Raw genomic sequence first — 23,385 nt, 5'->3', positions numbered from 1 at the left:
GCCATCCCCACTGTACCGCGTATACAAAAATAGTATGGCCTTGGACACACACAATGGCTTAGAGCTATTGAGGTTTGGAAAATTACTCCCTAAAAATATCTTTGATATAATGTTTTGTTTCAACTAGTTTTCTCGAAGTGTTTCATTCGTTTTCGACGGAAATAATTTACATGCTAAGAAAGATTAGTATTTCAGCTAAATGGTGGTAGGTCCGTTTATTTCAATAGGCCTATATTTACTGATTTATGAGCGATCTTCAAAACTCCATAAAAACAGGCAGTAGCTCTTAAACAAAACAATTTTTAATTTTGAGGGACCCGATGGTAGCCTCGGAAAGGCTTCACACACCATATATTAAAAATTCAAACAATTTGGATAAATGAAGCATACTGAGGAAATTCATTTGTCGACATGGATGTTTATTAAAATTGGCCAACTTTGAAGCGCGCGCTTTTCAATTCACTGTTATGCTTGCATGCACAGTGTAGCAGAATTATTGTGCAGCCACTGTGACATACCTAGTCATAGCTAGGATTTTTGTTGGGGGCAAATCCATGTTTTTACCTAGTTCTTTATTATTGCAAAATTTACAAAGAAACAGCTCTAGAATACAACTGGATTGAGGAGCAGGGGCTTAAATGGCCAACCCAAACAATGTCAGTGGTGTAGTGTGAGTCTTCTTATGGGTGAGGGGGGGGGGGGGTGCGCACCGGGCCTGGTTTTGTTATCAACAACTGTTTGGCCATTGGAGTATAGATCATAAGAGGTAAGGGTGATGGGGTGAGAATTCCTAAACTGTTCATTGTGTGAAAAAGTCCTAAAAGATGTGATTATTGGGTATAACCTTTGACCTGATAGAGGTGTAATAATGGCAGGCACTGGGTGTGTACTTATATATTACTTTTCTTATCGATTGTATAATTCACTCCCTCCTAGCTCCAAAATGTTACTTTCAAACTAACTTATCAGGATTGAAGTAAAAATTGGGACAATGATCTCTCGAGCTAAAATAATAAAGACATGAAATAGAGCTAGATATATGAGTCCCGGATATGAGTCTGCAAATAATAATTTCAATTCATTTGACCATTCTTTTCAATTATAACAATTTTATTGTCATCAAATATATGAAGAGGAACAACACTTTTCTAGTAGTTCAAGACTCTACTTACCTATTTTGTATTTACACTCTGTATCTTATTTAAATTATATACAAAATATTTACATTAATGTTGGTATAGTACTGGTAATGCATAACTCATGCCCTGATGTGGCACAGAATCGGTTAAATTTGAGTAAATTCTGCATTGAGCACAGACCCTACTCCCCATTGCAGAAAAATACAGTACTTATTTTTTGAGATTAAAAATATTATCAACTTCTGCCAAATGAAACACAGTTCAATTCTAATTATTCATTTAGATCTAACTAGCAATAAAAGGTAAATTCCCCTATTTGACCAAATTTATGAATTTAAGGGCCAAAAACATGCATTTTTAGGGTGTTTTTTTCCATAAATCCTATCTAAAGACTTGTACAGAGTCTAATTTCAAATTATGCATTCTAATTATGGAAGAGACATGTTTCATTTGTATAACTAATCATTTAATTAAAGTAACACAAAAAAGTAGAAACAAAAGTAGAGCAAAAGTTTGGCATACAAAATCTTGAATGCTTACACTTGTTCCATGTCTTTGATTTTTGTGACTTGATTGTCAGAAAACATGTCAAAAATACATGTTTTTGGCTCTTTTTTCAAGAAATTAGTAAAATAGTGAACTTTTTCTTTTATCTGCACTTAGTACTAAATGAATGATTAGGATTGAGCTATGTTTTCTTTGGCAGAACTTGGTAATATTGTTTGAATCCCAAAAAATTAGTGCTGTATTTTTCTTGAATTGGAGTAGTGTGCATTGACCCATTCCAGATTACCCCCCTCCCATTACAAAACCAGAATACAACAGGAGGATATAGACTCTGATATTATAAATCATTGTGGCATGAAACTGCATTCCTTTATGAAACGTTTCATCAATATGCATCAGGAGTGTGAGTGACCTCTATTGAAAAAAGAGGAACTTTGTTACATTATTATGTTCTTATAATATTATATTAAAAACATTAAAAATTTTATATTTATTATCATGTATTACTATGTTATATTTTGATAGTATGTATTATTCACTGAGCGTGTTTGTAGAGAGCCAGCTTATCAGTTGTTAGGCGCTTATCATCGTAGAAGTACTTCAAAATCAATTGCCATTGCAGTGTGATATTTCCGTGATAAACTACTACAAGCACGCTCGTAATATCATTATGCATTTAAAGTGTCAATCATTCATAGTAATGTTATTTTAATTTGATTATATTGATTTAATTGTTACTGCCTAAATGTATTGAGATTTATTTATACCAATGACTCTTGTTTACATTTAATTTTATTACTTTGTTGAGCTATTAGTATCACTTGTATATTGATGTTGATGATTGATGAAAATAAAATATGAATGAATGAATGAATGAATGAATAAAGAGGAAAAGAGAGGAAAAGCACTGAAATATGCTCAAAATGGGCTGAAAATGAAAGAAAAATCTACAATTTTGTCTCAAAGAAATTCCCAAAAAAGAGGAATCCAGCTTAAAAGGAGATTTCACACCCCTGATGCATAAAGTTGGAGATGACAGAAAGATAGGCATTTGGGCCCTCAAATCCTAATTCCAATCCATTGGTAATTTTTTCATAATAATTTGAAAATTTTTGAAATGTAAACACAACATGCATTATGATTTGGTAAGTATCCAGACCTGAATATCAGAAGGGGAGATTAGGGCCAGTAAGTCCTTAAACAATGTGTTGGATTCCCATGTTGATACAAGGGGTTTGCAAAGTGATCTTTTTACCACTAAGGGGTCGAAGTGACCCTGAGTCCTTATTTTGGTGACTTTTTCAGAAAGAAGTTTTGATTTCATTCCTTGTTTGGGGATTCAAAGAGCAAAATTGTGATTTTGGTACATGTAATTTTAAATTGATACCCTTACTGGTATTTAGTATGTTAGTATGATGTAACTTTTGCTTTATTTCATATTCCTTCATTCCTCTATTCATTTAATGAACTGAACATCTAAACAGTCAAATTGTAACTGTGTCTTAAAGTTACTTTGTCTTTTATCAGTATGTGAAACTTGAAATATTTCCAGTGTTGAAGCTGGTAAATAGCATCAAAACAACTGAATATACTGAATGATATCCATACTGGGAGATTCTAAAAACCCAGCAACAGCTTATCATGAAAGCATGCATGGCACTAGTCAAAATGCTCTGAAAAAACTTCCTTGGTTCTTGTAGTCCAATGTGCCATGACTGGAAATTCATCAGCTCTCTTATGACCTATATATGGTACTTTCTCACCACACCAAAGTGAACAAAAACCTGAATACCACTTGACCACTCGTGTAATAACTTATTATAGTCACACACTGATACCCTCCAGGGCCTTCAGTGCTAGGTTTGCTGAGGGTCTTTTCTTAGGATCTTCATCAGTACATGCACAGAAGAGTTCAATGAGTGGTTGATATTCTTTGCCTAATTTGATGTTTGGTAATGGTGGTCTTGTACCCAGTGCATTCTGGAAGGCATCCTCACACATACTGTCATCCATATCCTCATCAAAGCTCAAGGAATCATCATCTGTTGGGAAGATACAAAAAAAGATTATCAAGACATCTGTTTGATATACCATGTGATTACTAGGTGCAAGTGGCGTAACTAGGGGGGAAACGTGCCCTGGGTGCCACTTTAGGGGAGCGCCAAATTGACCAATTCAGCATCAATTCTGCGCCCCTTCAAGCGATGAAAGTCAAAATTTTTGTGCGCCTTTCAACACAAATATCCATTTAGATCAATTTATGACCGAAATTCAACTTCATTATAACCAACTTCATTATAACACAATTTTTCGAGATTTTTTTCTGGGTGGTGAGGGGGTGTCACTATGTATCCTTTGCCCCGGGCGCCACAACCCCTAGCTATGCCAATGCTAGGTACCACCCCCTTTATCAATGAAAATGCATGTAAACAAATTGGTACAAATGTCTGTAATGTAAAACATCTCTAAACATCTAAAATTCATTCCTGAATTAATATCAACATACATCTCTTTTGATATCTACTGTTCATGGTAATTTAGGCAATGCTTGCCACCTAAAGACTTTAGAATAGGAATTTAGGGTTAGGATTAGATTTGTGATTAGGGTTAGGAGAATGATGGGCAAACACATTATTGATCCAGAAAAATACAGATTATTTTGTTTGGATTAAAAAAGTATTATCATGTTTTGCTAAATGAAACATAGCTGAATCTTAATCCTTAAGTTAGTTAACTGACTATGATAGTTTAATTTTATTATTTGGTCAACTTTTGGAAATAAGGGCCAAAAACATACTACTAAAGGATGAAGATTTAGCTATATTTCATTTAGCAAAACAGGATAATATTATTTTAATCCAACAAAAATTAGTTTTGTATTTTTCTGGAATAGGGTGTAGGGACTGCAGCTTGTCTCACACATTTTTGTGGCGCCCTCTACGGAGGGGCCACAATATAGGCATGTCTTTGTGAACGGCTTCTAATTTCACTCTTGCTAGATTGCCTTCGCAATTGTTTTGCTAAAATTATGCCCAGCTCAGAAATAAAACCACAATTTGCTTGGATTTTATTTTATTATTGTTTTCTGATATGCACGGGGATAAAATGGTGGCGTATATTCTTTGTTTAAAATACAAAATTAGGATTTATAAAAACACCAAATAAATCCTGACCTTTGTATGCGTTCAACCAGTTTACCGTGTGCCTTAGAACCCGATAGACGGTGACATTTGACCATACACTAGGATCCACAACATGCTCATCTATCATGGGAACAGTTCTTAAACCCTAATACATTTGTACATTCATCCTTTGTACACAAACTCATACTCTGCAACTTGAGGTCAAATTTTGCACTATGATTATGTAATTGAGGTTATTGGACTATGCCATTGGGATGAGACTCTTATGGTCCATAGTGTTAAGATCAATTAACGAGCTTTCTTAAACTGATGGCTTTTGTTTGCTAATTACCATAGAATCTATATAGCGGTTACTCCATGATTGGATTAAGTAAATAACTAAATCCTGTTATCTATCCAGCAATGTTTGCTTATCTTAATTATTGTAACAAACTGTAGTGTACTAAATGGCACAAGACAGAAAAGGCAAACAGACAGAGATTTAAAGTTTTAAATTAGAGAGTTGACAGGAAGTTGTAAGAGTTAAATTGTTATGGATATATGATTGGTGTAAGCGCTTGAAAATGTTGAATGTCATATCAAAGTCATCCGAGGTGAATTAAGTAATGTCAATCACAAATTGTTACAGGTCATTTGAGGTGGACTAAGTTTATATTTGGATTGTCAGAACACCTTCCCCAATCAAACACATTTCTCTTGCATTTGATCATCTTCTACTCTTCCCTAGAAAAATCATTATAATACCAAATCTACACACCATGGAATTCACCATATCACGTCCAAGTTCACATAGGGCGCCACATTCCTTTTTTAAAGGATTTTTTATTAGGAACATGCTTTGTTACCCAAACCAGTATACCACATTTAACCCCTCTCGGTTTGTTGCTAGGTACTTACCACTACCACCTAGCAGGGAGACATGAGGGACAGCTAATGCAATCATCTCCCAGATAATGAGTCCATAAGAATACATATCTGTCTTATCTGTGATGGTTCCTCCTATCACTACCTCCATTGCATTCCATGGCTGAGTTCCTACATAGTCAGTATCGAAGTCCTATAGGGAACATAAGATTATTAAAGTCATAATCATCTGTGCAATCCTTTTACAAGTGTGTTGTAATAGTTAAGAAATATAATTGGAAAATTTGAACGAACACGTTTCCACCCAAATAAGTAAAACAAAACTGTTAACAATATTTCCTAATTCACCTTTTCGGTAAATCCTATAAGTGTTTACGTATTTATCGCTGATGACATCTCACCAATGCGCACATATTTACTGCGCACGTTGGTCATCAATAAATTGGGCAGTAAAGATGTGCACATCAGGGGTAAATACACTAAGGCTAATGAGAATTACCGAAAGGTGAATAGGCATCCCTTCAATTTAGTACTGTTAGTCAATATTGGGTTTGCATGGCATTTTACCAAATGTTTTAAACAAAAATAAATAAATAAATTGACAGGCCTCATATATGTCAGTTGAAAAAATAACAATTATGTAACAAGACATGAAAAAATATGCTACAACACATACAAGATTGGTTCTTCAACAGTCAACTGACCACATTCTTGCCACTTTTGGCAAACCTAATTCTATGAACTACCAGCTATCACATTGCCAGTCCCGCGGCCCGAACTCTGTGTATCAACAAATACTCATGCTTGTCGGCGAACTTTAAAAACAACCCCTTTTGCATCTCATTTTGCGATCTTTTCAGAGGAAACCCCTCCCCATTTTTCTTGCGAATTTGGACATTTTTTGCCCATCAATAATGCCCCCTTTTTGGTTAAAACATGAACAATATTTCAAATATACCATGTTTTGACAGAAACGCGTACAAAAGGTCAGCAAGTCCTGAAACTGAGTAAGGTTTGCACATTTTTGTTTCCCAAATAAGAGAATGATGAAATATATGCACACTTATTTTACTTGATTCATAGGTGAAGAACACCCTTTTTGTATAATTTTGCGAATGTGTTTTGAAAAATGACCACTTTTTTTGTGTGTTCCGCAAATTGTGTTTCTTCTGCAGAAATCACTCCATATTTTGCAAAAATTCCGAAAAGCACGAGTACCTGTGGATACATAGATCTCAATATTCTGTAATGAACCTACCTCTAACCCATCCAATGTCTTTTTCAATTTCAACGTCACTCCAAAATCACAGAGTTTTGCCAGCTGAAAGTCTCCATGTATGAGTACATTTGCACTTTTGAGGTCACCATGCAGCATGTAACAGGTGTTATGAAGGTATGACAAAGCTTTTGCTAAGCTATGGGCAACTTGGTAGATACATTTTGCTGGGAATGGACCTGTGAAAAGATGAATAGATTTTATCTTTACTTGGATAATTACTTATTTTATGCTTGGTGGATTTAACCAAAAAGTGTGTGTGTATGATTACACAGCCGTGACGTTAGTCACGGCTGTGTCGTTTTTCGTACAGCTTCTTTCTTCGTTCTTGCGTGCTTTACGCGGCCGTGGCGTTAGTCACGGCTGTGTCTTGTTTCTTACAGGTTCTTTACACAGCCGTGGTCACGGCTGTGTCTTTTTTCTTACAGGTTCTTTCTTCTTCTTCTTCTGCCGACCACTACATTTGCTCTAGCACTTACATTCTTACACCGATTTTGACCTAACTTGGTCCTAACCATCATTGACCATGCCCCTACATGTCATATGAAACTCGTGGGGTCAAAGGTCACGCAGGGGTCAAAGGGTCAAAAACGTGATTTCAACTCAAAATGCTTCTTCTCTCACAGATTACGTGGGACAGTGACGCCACTTGCACACATGCATTGTTATTACCCAGTGTCTATGGGGTGTACACAGATTTGGGGTCAAAGGTCATTAAGGGGTCACTTCCGGTATAAAACGAAAAACTTTCAAAAAATTTTATTTGCTAAGAAAAACATAGGACAGTAACGGTATGTTCACACATAACTTGTGGTTACCCTCTGTATATGTGGTATTTTTTTATTTAGGGTCAAAGGTCATTAAGGGGTCACTTCCGGTATAAAACGAAAAACCTTCAAAAATTTTATTTGCTAAGAAAAACATAGGACAGTAACGGTATGTTCACACATAAATTGTGGTTACCCTGTGTATATGTGGTATTTTTTTTATTTAGGGTCAAAGGACATTAAAGGGTCACTTCCGGTATAAAACGAAAAACCGTCAAAAATATTTATTTGCTAAGAAAAACATAGGACAGTAACGGTATGTTCACACATGAATTGTGGGTACCCAATTCATATGTGGTATTTTTTTATTTGGGGTCAAATGTCATTAAGGGGTCACTTCCGGTCTGAGACGAAAAACCTTCAAAATGCCCCTTCTGCCACAAGTAACATAGCAAAGTGGTGCCACATGCACCCATGCATTGACATTAGCCAATGTCTATGGCCGTTTTCATATATTTTGGGGTCAAAGGTCATTAGGGGTAACAACACGGCTGTGTTCGTGGGTTAGACCACAGCTTAGTCTAGTTACACAGCCGTGGCGTTAGTCACGGCTGTGTCTTTTTTCTTATAGGTTCTTTACACAGCCGTGACGTTAGTCACGGCTGTGTCTTTTTTCTTACAGGTTCTTTACACAGCCGTGACGTTAGTCACGGCTGTGTCTTTTTTCTTACAGGTTCTTTCTTTCTTTCTTCTGCCGACCATTACATTTGCTCTAGCACTCACATGCTTACACCGATTTGGACCTAATTTGGTCACAACCATCATTGACCATGCCCCTACATGTCACATGAAACTCGTGGGATCAAAGGTCACGCTGGGGTCATAGGGGTCAAAAACGTGATTTCAACTCAAAATGCTTCTTCTCCTACAGATTACGTATGACGGTGACCCCACTTGCACACATGCATTGCTATTACCCAGTGTCTATGGGGTCCTCACAGATTTGGGGTCAAAGGTCATTAAGGGGTCACTTCGGTATAAAACGAAAAACCTTCAAAAATTGTATTTGCTAAGAAAAACATAGGACAGTAATGGTATGTTCACACATAAATTGTAGTTAGCCTATGTATATGTGGTATTTTTTATTTAGGGTCAAAGGTCATTAAGGGGCCACTTCCGGTACAAAACGAAATACCTTTAAAATGCTTCTTCTCCCACAAATGACGTAGGACAGTAACACCACTTGCATACATGCATTGTTATTACCCAGTGTTTATGGGGTCCTCACAGATTTGGGGTCAAAGGTCATTAAGGGGTCACTTCCGGTATAAAACGAAAAACCTTCAATTTTTTTTATTTGCTAAGAAAAACATAGGACAGTAACGGTATGTTCACACATGAATTGTGGGTACCCAATTCATATGTGGTATTTTTTTTATTTGGTGTCAAATGTCATTAAGGGGTCACTTCCGGTATAAAACGAAAAACCGTCAAAAATTTTTATTTGCTAAGAAAAACATAGGACAGTAACGGTATGTTCACACATGAATTGTGGGTACCCAATTCATATGTGGTATTTTTTTTTTTTTTTTCAAATGTCATTAAGAGGTCACTTCCGGTCTGAGACGAAAAACCTTCAAAATGTCCTTCTGCCACAAGTAACATAGCAAAGTGGTGCCACATGCACCCATGCATTGACATTAGCCAATGTCTATGGCCGTTTCATATATTTTGGGGTCAAAGGTCATTAGGGGTAACAACACGGCTGTGTTCGTGGGTTAGACCACAGCTTAGTCTAGTTACACAGCCGTGACGTTAGTCACGGCTGTGTCTTTTTTCTTACAGGTTCTTTCTTCTTCTTTCTTCTTCTTCTTCTTCTTCTGCCGACCACTACATTTGCTCTAGCACTTACATACTTACACCGATTTTGACCTAACTTGGTCACAACCATCATTGACGATGCCCCTACATGTCACATGAAACTCGTGGGGTCAAAGGTCACGCTGGGGTCATAGGGGTCAAAAACGTGATTTCAACTCAAAATGCTTCTTCTCCTACAGATTACGTAGTGACGGTGACCCCACTTGCACACATGCATTGCTATTACTCAGTGTATATGGGGTCCTCACAGATTTGGGGTCAAAGGTCATTAAGGGGTCACTTCCGTATAAAACGAAAAACCTTCAAAAATTTTTATTTGCTAAGAAAAACATAGGACAGTAACGGTATGTTCACACATAAATTGTAGTTACCCTGTGTATATGTGGTATTTTTTATTTAGGGTCAAAGGTCATTAAGGGGTCACTTCCGGTACAAAACGAAATACTTTTAAAATGCTTCTTCTCCCACAAATTACGTGAGGACAGTAACACCACTTGCATACATGCATTGTTATTACCCAGTGTCTATGGGGTCCTCACAGATTTGGGGTCAAAGGTCGTTAAGGGGTCACTTCCGGTATAAAACGAAAAACCGTCAAAAATTTTTATTTGCTTAGAAAAACATAGGACAGTAACGGTATGTTCACACATGAATTGTGGGTACCCAATTCATATGTGGTATTCTTTATTTGGGGTCAAATGTCATTAAGGGGTCACTTCGGTCTGAGACGAAAAACCTTCAAAATGCCCTTCTGCCACAAGTAACATAGCAAAGTGGTGCCACATGCACCCATGCATTGACATTAGCCAATGTCTATGACCGCTTTCATATATTTTGGGGTCAAAGGTCATTAGGGGTAACAACACGGCTGTGTTCGTGGGTTAGACCACAGCTTAGTCTAGTTCTTCTTCTTTCTTCTTCTTCTTCTTCTTCTGCCGACCATTACATTTGCTCTAGCACTCACATGCGTACGCCGATTTTGACCTAACTTGGTCACAACCATCATTGCACATGCCCCTACATGTCACATGAAACTCGTGGGGTCAAAGGTCACGTAGGGGTCATAAGGGTCAAAAACGTGATTTTAACTCAAAATGCTTCTTCTCCCACAGATTACGTATGACGGTGACCCCACTTACACACATGCATTGCTATTACCCAGTGTCTATGGGGTCCTCACAGATTTGGGGTCAAAGGTCATTAAGGGGTCACTTCGGTATAAAACAAAAACCTTCAAAAAATTTTTATTTGCTAAGAAAAACATAGAACAGTAACGGTATGTTCACACATAAATAATAGTTACCCTGTGTATATGTGGTATTTTTTATTTAGGGTCAAAGGTCATTAAGGGGCCACTTCCGTACAAAACGAAATACCTTTAAAATGCTTCTTCTCCCACAAATTACGTAGGACAGTAACACCACTTACATACATGCATTGTTATTACCCAGTGTCTATGGGGTCCTCACAGGTTTGGGGTCAAAGGTCATTAAGGGGTCACTTCCGGTATAAAACGAAAAACCGTCAAAATTTTTTATTTGCTAAGAAAAACATAGGACAGTAACGGTATGTTCACACATGAATTGTGGGTATCCAATTCATATGTGGTATTTTTTATTTGGGGTCAAATGTCATTAAGGGGTCACTTCCGGTCTGAGAGAAAAACCTTCAAAATGCCCTTCTGCCACAAGTAGCATAGCAAAGTGGTGCCACATGCACCCATGCATTGACATTAGCCAATGTCTATGGCCGTTTTCATATATTTTGGGGTCAAAGGTCATTAGGAGTAACAACACGGCTGTGTTCGTGGGTTAGACCACAGCTTAGTCTAGTTCTTCTTTCTTCTTTCTTTCTTCTTTCTGCCGACCACTTCATTTGCTCTAGCACTTACATGCTTACACCGATTTTGACCTAACTTGGTCATAACCATCATTGACCATGCCCCTACATGTCATATGAAACTCGTGGGGTCAAAGGTCACGCAGGGGTCATAGGGGTCAAAAACGTGATTTCAACTCAAAATGCTTCTTCTCTCACAGATTACATAGGACGGTGACACCACTTGCACACATGAATTGTTATTATCCCGTGTCTATGGGGTCCTCACAGATTTGGGGTCAAAGGTCATTAAGGGGTCACTTCCGGTATAAAACGAAAAACCTTCAAAAATTTTATTTGCTAAGAAAAACATAGGACAGTAACGGTATGTTCACACATAAATTGTAATTACCCTGTGTATATGTGGTATTTTTTTTATTTAGGGTCAAAGGTCATTAAGGGCCACTTCCGGTACAAAAGCGAAATACCTTTAAAATGCTTCTTCTCCCACAAATTACGTCGGACAGTAACACCACTTGCATACATGCATTGTTATTATCCAGTGTCTATGGGGTCCTCACAGATTTGGGGTCAAAGGTCATTAAGGGGTCACTTCGGTATAAAACGAAAAACCTTCAAAAATTGTATTTGCTAAGAAGAAAACATAGGACAGTAACGGTATGTTCAGACATAAATTGTAATTACCCTGTGTATATGTGGTATTTTTTATTTAGGGTCAAAGGTCATTAAGGGGCCACTTCCGGTACAAAACGAAATACCTTTAAAATGCTTCTTCTCCCACAAATTACGCCGGACAGTAACACCACTTGCATACATGCATTGTTATTATCCAGTGTCTATGGGGTCCTCACAGATTTGGGGTCAAAGGTCATTAAGGGGTCACTTCCGGTATAAAACGAAAAACCATCAAAAATTTTATTTGCTAAGAAAAACATAGGACAGTAACGGTATGTTCACACATGAATTGTGGGTACCCAATTCATATGTGGTATTTTTTTATTTGGGGTCAAATGTCATTTAGGGGTCACTTCCGGTCTGAGACGAAAAACCTTCAAAATGCCCCTTCTGTCACGAGTAACATAGCAAAGTGGTGCCACATGCACCCATGCATTGACATTAGCCAATGTCTATGGCCGTTTCATATATTTTGGGGTCAAAGGTCATTAAGGGTAACAACACGGCTGTGTTAAATGGGTTAGACCACAGCTTAGTCTAGTCTTTCTTCTTTCTTTCTGCCGACCACTACATTTGCTCTAGCACTTACATGCTTGCACCGATTTTGACCTAACTTGGTCACAACCATCACTGACCATGCCCCTACATGTCACATGAAACTCGTGGGGTCAAAGGTCAAACAGGGGTCATAGGCGTCAAAAACGTGATTTCAACTCAAAATGCTTCTTCTCTCACAGATTACGTGGAGAGTGACACCACTTGCACACATGCATTGTTATTACCCAGTGTCTATGGGGTCCTCACAAATTTGGGGTCAAAGGTCATTAAGGGGTCACTTCCGGTATAAAACGAAAAACCTTCAAAAATTTTTATTTGCTAAGAAAAACATAGGACAGTAACGGTATGTTCACAAATAAATTGTAGTTACTCTGTGCATTTGTGATATTTTTTCATTTAGGGTCAAAGGTCATTAAGGGGCCACTTCCGGTCTAAGACGAAATTCCTTTAAAATGCTTCTTCTTCCACAAATTACGTTATGACAGTGACGCCACTTGCACACATGCATTGTTATTACCCAGTGTCTATGGGGTCCTCACAAATTTGTAATCAAAGGTCATTAAGGGGTCACTTCCGGTATAAAACGAAAAACCTTCAAAATTTTTTATTTGCTAAGAAAAACATTGGAGGGTGATGGTATATTCACACGTGAATTGTGTTTACCTATTGTACATGTGGTATTTTTTCATTTGGGGTCAAAGGTCATTAAGGGGTCACTTCCGGTCTGAGACGAAAAACCTTCAAAATGCCCCTTTCTGCCACAAATAACATAGCAAAGTGGTGCCACTTGCACCCATACATTGACATTAGCCAATGTCTATGGGCGTTTTGTATATTTTGAGGTCAAAGGTCATTAAGGCGTCAAAACACGGCTGTGTTCGTGGTCTTAGACCACAGCTAAGTCTAGTTGTTATTCCTATTGAGTATTATATTGTAACTCTGTTGATTATGAAAGTAATAAATTCCCTAGATTTTATGATGAAGTGGTGTCATTACAGCTAAAGTCTGCGTGTATTTATATTTGTGGTTCAAATTCCATCACATTAGAAATAAAATTCCAAAGTATTGTCTGATCAGAATCATCACATGGGACAGAATTGCATGCCAGGGTCTTTATTGTATTCAGGTTAAAAAAGATCTTCCAGATAGGGAGAAATAAAACAAGAGACAGTATGTATGAAAATTCTGAGAGATACGGTAGAAATAAAAGAATGGTCTGAAATTAGAACTAGGAATGCTAAGGTCTGTGACTTATTATAGCTTTGAACTTGTTTAAATTACACCTTTCATGTAGCCATCCCAGTGGGCACAGGTTAGGATTTCGACGTTGAATCAACGTTGATACAACGTCGAAGTTTCAACCTAACCTGATTTCAACCTGATTTCAACTAACCTCTAGGTTGGAATCGGGTTGAAATCAGGTTGAAATCCATCAGGTCGAAGTCCATTTGCAAATACAACATGATTTCAACCTGATTTCGACGTCGATATTTCAACGTGATTTCAACGTCAGGTGTGCCCACTGGGATACTAGATATGGCCTTTTCACTGAGGCTGTCCGAAAATGGCTATGCCCCTAAAACTACACCGACCCCATTTTGATCAGAATGAAAAGATTCTTGTAGTTTACTGGTTTTAATATAACTCATACAAAGGTGCTTAACATTTGATTGGCAAATTACAATACTAATGAATATTTTTGCTTGTTATTTTTATTGTCAGCTGCAAAAAGACTACTACACAGTCCATTTTCCATTCCATGCCATTATGGCAACACTAATAAACATGTACATATAGTTTCACCACTTCGACTCGCAGGTGTAGGTGTTGCCAGTAATTAGATATAAATATATTCAAATTGAGACTTATAAAATAATTAGATTCTTGTTCAATATTTAGTATTAACAATGCATTACTTAATTAACAACTGATTTATTAACAAGTGCAAACTGGTTGAATCCAATAACATACCTTGTCCCTTTTCTTCTCTCTCTTCTATCAAGTCCATCAATGCTCTTTCTCCCTTCTCCATTGACAAGCATAGACTACCATCTGATCCTCTAGTCAATGCACGAAATCCAACAATGTTGGGATGATTTAGTTCCTGTAAAATACAAAACATAACTGTATTCAACCAAATACAACATTGGTTGGCTAGTTAACAAATAGTGGTTGCATAGTTGTTATTGTTTAAGGTAATTAAACCTTTCACTTTCACCTTTAGTTCTGTTGAGTCTAGTGAATATACTACCAGTCAATCAGATGGAGAGGTGGGTGCATCCCTTTTATACCAAAAGGTTCACTTTTGCAAAGCAACCTTAAACAGAATTTGAATCTCCCTGGAAATGTTAGATAATGAATCTGTGTTATCAGTCAACATTAATGGGAATATTTTCACGGGCACAAAAATTTTCTGGACACATGACCAATGCGTATCAATGTAAGTGTAACCTCGAGCCTGATCTCTGACCCCCGGCGGTGACCTCGCTATTCAAGTCTTAGTAATTTTGAATTGGAATAGTATTCTTGGCCGCAATTTCGATAGAAATTTGTGTATTGCAAATTTATTGAATATCATGCAATCTTAATTTCTTCACAATATCATCAAAACGTAATTTCAAAAATATCTACCTACGGAAAAAAATATTTATATACGGAAACTCTTACCATAATATTTTTAACTTGCGACAAGTTACTTATTTTGCATGAAAGGAGGAATTCTTCCTATTCAAATACATTGGAAGATCTCCCGCTGTGCGCGGGCTCACATTCCATAATGCTAATATGTGACGTGTCATGTCAAAAGGAGACACTTTTGGGCAGGTTATGAATTTTGAGGTTTTTACATATCTTAAATATAGAGATATTTTGCTCCACAACGCCGTTTTCCCCAATGAAATCGGAGATTCCTAAGCGAAGATATTGAGTTCGGAAGTTATGGTATTATAAAATTGGGAATTGAGATATCGGCCTTTAAAAATATTATTGGCAATGTTGAGAGTAGGAATTAACTTGAACATTGTCTCAAAAAATACAAGATGCCAGTTATATTCCGGTCTGAAACTATCAGACAATATTGTTAACATTAATAACATCACAAATTCGCAACAAACCCAGATTGTGAAAATATAACCCACCGGCAGATTTTTGGCTATTTCTCCATTTATGATCCTGCCCAAAAGTGTCTCCTTTTGACATGACACGTCACATATGTCTGCGCCCATGGGTGTCACATGTCCAGAAAATTTTCCTGTGAAAATTTACCTATTAATTCTGACTGGTTATGATCATGTTAAATATGTTTGTTGAAAGGCTGTGATGCTGACTTTGTTGCAATGGTGATCTTTTATTCTCCCTCTTGAACTTGTCACCACTCATTTTTTGCGGAGTCAACCTTTGTAAAGATCCACTTTTTGCTGTAGTGACAGTACTTTCTGATTACCCCAAAAAATATCAATACTAGAAAGAATTGGCTTTGTTTTAAGGTACCGGTATGAAAACATTACTACATAGAAGTTGTCATTCAAGCTGAAAAGCAAGGGATTGTTGGGTGTGAGTGACAGTGATTCTGAAGATGGAATTCTATAAGGGCACAACAATATGTATCACCTCTACTAAAATTGAGTTAGCTTGAAATTCCCCTGGACAAGGAACTTTCTGCTAATTGTCTAACTTGTAACATGTACGAAATTCAGGAAGCTGATCCTGGTTAGGAAGGTTATGTGGAATGTCTAGGATGTGCGCTCTTGAAGCTGCAAAATCCCTGTGTTGTTGTTAAATAGTTTATGGAATGATGTAGGGCCGTATTTGCCAGCGACAACATGTTTGCGGAGGTTTGTGGATCAACGTCTAGGCATTGTGCTTGTGTGTAGCGCACTATAAATCACTGCGCTTAATCTATGGTCTGACAATCTATGGGCCATCGTCAATTATCAGTCGTCTTAGGGTATTTAAATAAACTGGCACTTAATATAATGCCCACGTGACCAGATGGGCGCTGACATTACAGCCTCTACACAGGATGTCTGGAAAAGTGACCTTTGGCACAGCGGGTGGTCTTCCTGTGTATTTCAATTGGAAACGGGATGCATGTCCAAATTTTCTAGCAAATTTGTCATTTTTTTGCAACTTTGTAGTATTATTGTAAGAGTTTCCGTCAATAACTTTTTTTTTCTGTCGGTCAAAACTTCCAAAAGTTAGTTCTTGAAAACATACTAAAAAAGTAGAATCCCCCAATGTGTAATTACGTTGCCTTATAGTAGTCCATTTTCAGCAATTTTGATGATATTTTTCTAAAAAATTCCTATCTCTTAGCATTGTAGCACATCTGCTGATCACTTGGTGGTCTTATGGTGGCGCCCATGGGTCATGTGGGCATTAAATTTAGTCCCTTTTATTAAATAGCCTATGGTGACTGATTATTATGGCTTCTAATTGTCAAATTGACACATATTAGTACATTTTAATGAAAGAATTTACAAAGGGATATTTTATTGTCAGACTGGTCCATTTATATGCGACACTTTTTAAGATTTGGTCAGGCTCACAAATCAACAGTATGTAATGTCAATCAATAGCATGGAAGGATTGATGTTGAAGTCAACATTGAGTCTATTTTGCTGACTATCTCTAGTATCAAAATTTAAATACAGATGCAACTTCACTTACCTTAAGTACGGCAGCTTCTTTAGCGAGTCTTCTTTCCATATCATTACTCGTAGTCTTAGTTTTGCCAGCAATTGTTCTGGTCTTTTTGACTGCCCATGGTGATCTACCTGACCCATCTTTTTCAGGACTCCTAGCAAAATATAAAAGACACAAAATTTACATTTTTCAAAATCTGATATGTACACTTTGGCACTATATATTATACCAGGTCATGCAGGCCAAAAAAGAGGCATAAACTGGTCAATGAAAGAAGAAAAAAAAATCATATCATTAAAGAACTTGTTTTGTCACATGATTTTGATGAACTGTTTGGGTTAGTATTTCATGGTTTGATCATGCAACTTCCAGTATGGTCATTATTTATTCCCTCAATTCTATGAAAAAAACAGCTCATTATTGAAATTAATTGTCATAGTATCAGGCCCATAGCCAGGCTTCCCAAGTAGGGGGATTGACTCAACAAAGTATCCTTACAAACAAAGCATTTAACTTGTTGCACTTGTGCGACACAGGGGGGTTCTAACTTAGTAAGGGGGTTGTGCAAGTGGACAAATTTTGAACATTTTTTGAGTAAAAATGGAGTGATTGGGTGCATAGTTTTAGGGTGTGATTTTAATAAGATAGACACTCTTCATACTTTCCTATATCAGGGCCATAGCAAGGTTGAAAAATGTGGGGCGCCCATCACAAATGTGGGGTGGCCAAATTACAAATATATGCCCAAATTGAAATAAAGATATAAAGAAAAACATAACAAATTTCTCAAAAAGTGGGGCGGCCATGGCATCCCCGGCCGCCCGCTTGCTACGGCCCTGTCCTATATTACGAATCAAACAAGTCTACTTCCTCCCCCCTTTTCAAATTTCAATTATGATTATGACATCCTTAAAATGTCCAAAGCAATTCTTGGAGAATAACTGGACCATACTCTCACACATCCCTGCATCAATCAAGACAGTATCATTCATTCATTCATATTTTATTATCATCAACATGCATGTAATACATAAAAGCCAACAAAGTAATACAAAATATATAAAGCTAGAATATTAAATACAATCAGGAATCAATAGTATAATCAAGCTTACGATTAAATCAATATAATGTAAGTCAATACAGTAATATAATAATGCATGCTTAAGCAGACTACATTTTAAATGACAGTAATGATAATAATAATAATAATAATGATGATAATAATAATAATAACACAAATAATAATAATAATGATAATACAATATAGTACTGCATGATTAATTATTAAGCAAGTTTAAGCAAGCATTAGATTATACAAAATATATGAATGATCATTGATATAATGAATAGTCAAATTAATATGAAATATGAGGCAAGAATTAATGGTATAATCATATATCGATACAATCAATTAGTAACAATTATATCAGTATAATATAAATAAATACAACAACATAATAATGCATGCTTATCAGAATACATTTTAAATGGTCATTGATACAATAAATACAAAGTATAGTAATACAATTCTAAACTAGGTTGTTGAGCAAAGGAAATTGAGAGGAAAAGAGATGATTGACGAGGACTCTGCTAAGCGCAGGCGTGAGGTGCAGAGACCTCATTGACACCAAACATACACATACACATATCCGACAGAAAGAAAAGAAGAGAAAAGGATATGAAAGGGAAGAAAAAGAAAAGAGAAAGAGAAGAATAGTGAAGGTCATAGCTACTAATTACGTCAAGAGCATAATGGAAACAAACGCCTACGGTTTCTGATGATGATTCTGATGATGCAGTATTAATGTGAAGTTCGGTGGCTACTATTGTAGGAATGCAAGCATTCTGCTGTAAGTCATAATTATTGCCTCAAGCACTAATATACATTGCAGTCATAATATGTTTGCTCTTTTGATAAATTTGGCTTCCTCGAGTGATGTCAGAACCTTATCACATGCGGCATGCGTGTCTCAAGCGAGGCAACCAAAGCCGTCCCACTTTTAATTTTTAGCTTAAAACTCTTTTGGCTGCCCCATTCTATTTTGTCACCTTGCTATGCGCCCACCTTGTCACAGTTAATTTGCATGTGAACAGATGCATCACCTTTGATTGCATGTGTAAACACGCTAATTCCCTACATCGACACATACAATTTAATACTACGCCACTGGAGCACGCACTGATGTCACTTGTCTCAGGGAAACCACATGATACGGATGGTAGATACTTTTCCCATTTTCTTCATCTTCTACTCTCTCTACATCCCTTTTTCTTACCACGTTGAAAGGTTTTAATTTTTAGCCCCATAGATCAACACCCCCTGGCTATGCAGTACTTATTATTAAATACAAGCTGAATAAGGTTTACTTTTGATTCTAAGATATGACTTTTCCATTCCTAGTCATTCATTCACATTCACTGAATATTTTCATCAAAAATACATGCACACAAAGAAACATCAAAATTGAATCAAATGAAAATAGAGAAGATGCACCATTTGAGTACCGTACTGTAAAAGTACAAATTTTCGCTCTACATTTATTTCTGCGCTTTTCACATTCAAAGCTGCTACCGCGAAAATAACAACACATCAATAATATTCCTTTTGTGTACAGGTCAATGTAAGGAAACTTAGAATAATTGTGAATTCAAAAACAAGGGAAACAGTTCAAAATTGGCGAAGGGCAAAAAATTAATTGTGTCAAAATTTCCACTTTTACAGTATGGACCTACGGTACTTAGAAGAGTGGAACTTCTTGCTGAATTTAGACAAATTTAAATGTCTTAATTTATGTGCGATTGTCTTGCGACATGAGTTTTTATACCTTTCATAGAGATACACTGACACTCCTGTTCCATACCCTAGGCGTTTCATAAACGGTGATGCTGGTATGGTGACAAAATCTTCTTTGCCAGTGTTAAGCTTAGTGACTCTGCTATGAGGAGGCCTCTGCACTGGGGTTGCAAATCCACTGCTCATTGTGATTCTGTACAATTAAGAAGAGATCAGATTTTTTATTTGTTAGATACGATCATACGAACGTTCACTAGCCACAAATGCGAGGGCATCCGTGAGCAAATTTGTTGCTAGTGTTTCTCAAGTAACCCTTGCCTCTAAAAGTATTAAACATGGCGGAACAAAATCGCCATGAATGGCTGTTGAAGAACTAGTGGAATCGCCCTACTATCATGGCAACTTCTGACACGAAGATATAATTATGACCTTTTCAAATCAAGATCGGAAAAGTTCGGAAAAACCGTGAAAATACATTTTATTACACCAATGTGAACATGGGGTCATCGCGAGAAATATTTTCCTAGCATATTGAGGTAACACCTCAGCTATTTGGTTTTTCACAATATAGATTAATGGAAAGAAATGATGAAATGTTTGTCATTTTTCGTCATTTTTTCACAGAACGTTTTGTTTATGTGCATCACCTCTTCCACAGTCAGTTTCTTACACAACACTACCACCACACCCTTGATTGCACATTGAGTATCCTTGGCAAAAGTACCTTTCTCGTCCATAAATTGACCGTCGAAAGTTCATCTTACTTAGTTTATGATGCCTGTAAATTACACATTGGAACTTCGCACTGTACATGATGCTGAAGTGGTACTTTTATGCACGCACGATAGGGGAAATTATTTCAAAATTATTGAGTCAGTTTGAAACGGTCTATAGGGATGACGCTGTGTGACGTCTCATGTCTGGATACATGGACATGAAGGACATGAGGAGAGGGACCATTACTTAGTTCCAATAATTGGAACTCATGGCTCCGACTGTGAGTTCCAAGGAGCTATGTGTATGTATCACCACAATTTATCGTGCATTCATCATCACCATATTCACATGTACATAGTCGTGGAGTGGACTTTTCGCTGCTCATAAAAATCACTCAAAATTCATATTTTTAAAAATTTCTTTGGACAAAAGCTGATGCGTAGAATAAGTTGAGCATTCACACAGAATGACAGATGATGACATACATCAGTGACACATGTTTCTAAGTGAGTATTTTACTAGATATACTAATTTAAACTTGCCAAAATAAAATCCTGGAGGCACCCTACGGGAGTACCTACAACTTGAGAACAAGTCCTCAAACGTTCGAAATTTGTAGTTACTAGCTATACCTTTACTTGGAGATTCAACGTAGAAATGGGCCATGTGGGTAAAGTGCACTATGCACTAGTGACACGTTTTGGGTCAAGCTGGGAGAAAAAAATCCCAGGTCGACCTAAAATATTGTATCGCACACGATAGACCACCTAAGTTATCGTAAATCGGTTTCTCCCAGGTCGACCGTAAATGTTGGGTTGCCACATTCGGCCACCAAACGCCAGGATTTTTAGCCAGGTCGACCACGACAAGCATGCAAATAGGCCTACATACCCGGTTAGTCCCGGTACGTGCCCGACCATGGCGATATACATGACGAGTATAAACCATTGTACAGCGTTCAGTCATAACGTTTGCAAGTGCCGGTGACTTTTACGATATATGTTTGTCTTGGCATCTAAATTAATTCACAGTCAGTCATAGGCCTACTCTATATTCGTATTTATTAAAGTAGGCCCACAGAGGCAAATTTAAGGAGATATATCATACTTCCAAGTTTTCTAAGTTGCGTTAACCCCGGCCCCCCAACTCAACACAAAAGTTGACAACCATGAGAGTTACAAAATCTTTCAAAGGCCCCCTTTGCAATGATTTTTCATTAAATTTACCCCCCTTTTTCATGCAAAATCGAGGACAAAATATGGCCAAAAACAACCCCTTTTTGTGGTTTTCAATGACCAGAATTTCAAACACCCCTTTTCAATGATTAGAATTTCAAACACCCCTTTAATATCAATGACACTAAATATTGACATAAAATTTCTGGATTTTCTCAAGTACATGTACCCCTTTTATCCAAATTTTTTGCGGACAGTGCAAGTTAAATACCCCTATTTTGCTGATTTCACTGTCAAATTTCACGGACAGTGCAAATTAAATACTCCCTATTTTGCCAATTTTGCGATCCTTGCTAGTGCTACTGGTAAAAAAATGACCCCTTTTCCGTGCAATTTGGTAACTCGCATGGTTGTCAACTTTTGTGTTAAGTTGGGGGCTGCCGGGCCGGGGCGTCAACACCGTCATGATATAGGCCTAAGCTTAAATCCAAGTTCGCATGGACGGTACTGCGAGTCTGCGACTCAATGTTTCAGACTTGTGAGAAAAAGAAAGTAATAAATTATGAGAAGAGGTCACAAATAGGATCAAATAAAATAATCCAACAAAGAATCACCCTGCCTATAAAGTGCCGGACATATGCCTGCATGTTTTATACTTTATTATTATCTAGTCCGAATAATCAGTCCCAGAACAAAATATTAATTTCTGACATGATCCTGTTTTTATATTATTATCCACCACGAAAGGAGTGCCAATTTCTATTAGCCTAAGCTGTCTTTCTATCAACAAGCGCGGCATCTCCCATCTTGACCAATTCGGCACTAGTGACTAAAGTAATAGTCAGATTTCCTTTGACAGCATATCCATATAGCGTATACGCGCGCGACATCAAGCGCGTGCACTGGACCTTGTGCAAAATAATACGCGCTGGACGGCTAGCAGTGCGCTAAATTTAAGGAAATCTGAATATTACTTTAGATGGAACAAGTAATCATGCATTATTTTGTACATGTACAACAAGTGATACTCATTTACACGTTTAAACTCAAAAAATATGTAATTTATAAATTGTTTAATTTAATTGTAATATTTTGTACTTGTTTTTTTGTTTTTGTTTTTTTGGTATTATTAATAAGCTTACTCAAGTGACTGTAATCCCTTCACAAATTACAGCTACAGCTAGCTAAAAATAAAAGAAGCAGACACCATATATCTGTCTAGTGACAATACTAACTACCATAGATCCATATAAATCACGACAATTTACCTTCAGCTGTACACAAGTAAAGTAATAAAACACGAATCAAATGAAGACAGATCTCTCTTTTTTGAAAATCCCTGTTCAATTTGTTTACAAAGGTGAATTGTGGGTAATAAGGTCAAAGTTTATCCGCGTGACATGGTA

General features: G+C 37.1%; 1 protein-coding gene across 1 annotated transcript; it reads right to left on the bottom strand.

The window, feature by feature from the left end:
- Positions 1–1,120: 1,120 nt before the first annotated feature.
- Positions 1,121–23,351, bottom strand: LOC140155064 (lymphokine-activated killer T-cell-originated protein kinase-like). Its single transcript, XM_072177750.1, has 7 exons — positions 23,248–23,351; positions 20,119–20,280; positions 17,318–17,447; positions 14,621–14,753; positions 6,912–7,108; positions 5,687–5,846; positions 1,121–3,688 (listed from the first exon to the last, which is right to left on the bottom strand). Exons 2-7 carry the CDS (start codon positions 20,271–20,273, stop codon positions 3,471–3,473), a joined length of 993 nt encoding a protein of 330 aa, XP_072033851.1. The 5' UTR covers positions 20,274–20,280; positions 23,248–23,351; the 3' UTR covers positions 1,121–3,470.
- Positions 23,352–23,385: the final 34 nt, after the last annotated feature.

Source organism: Amphiura filiformis, chromosome 6 (assembly GCF_039555335.1).
Source record: "Amphiura filiformis chromosome 6, Afil_fr2py, whole genome shotgun sequence".
NCBI classification, from domain to species: Eukaryota; Metazoa; Echinodermata; class Ophiuroidea; order Amphilepidida; family Amphiuridae; genus Amphiura; species Amphiura filiformis.
Note: the sequence above shows the minus strand (reverse complement) of the source record. Positions and strands in the feature narration are given on the sequence as shown.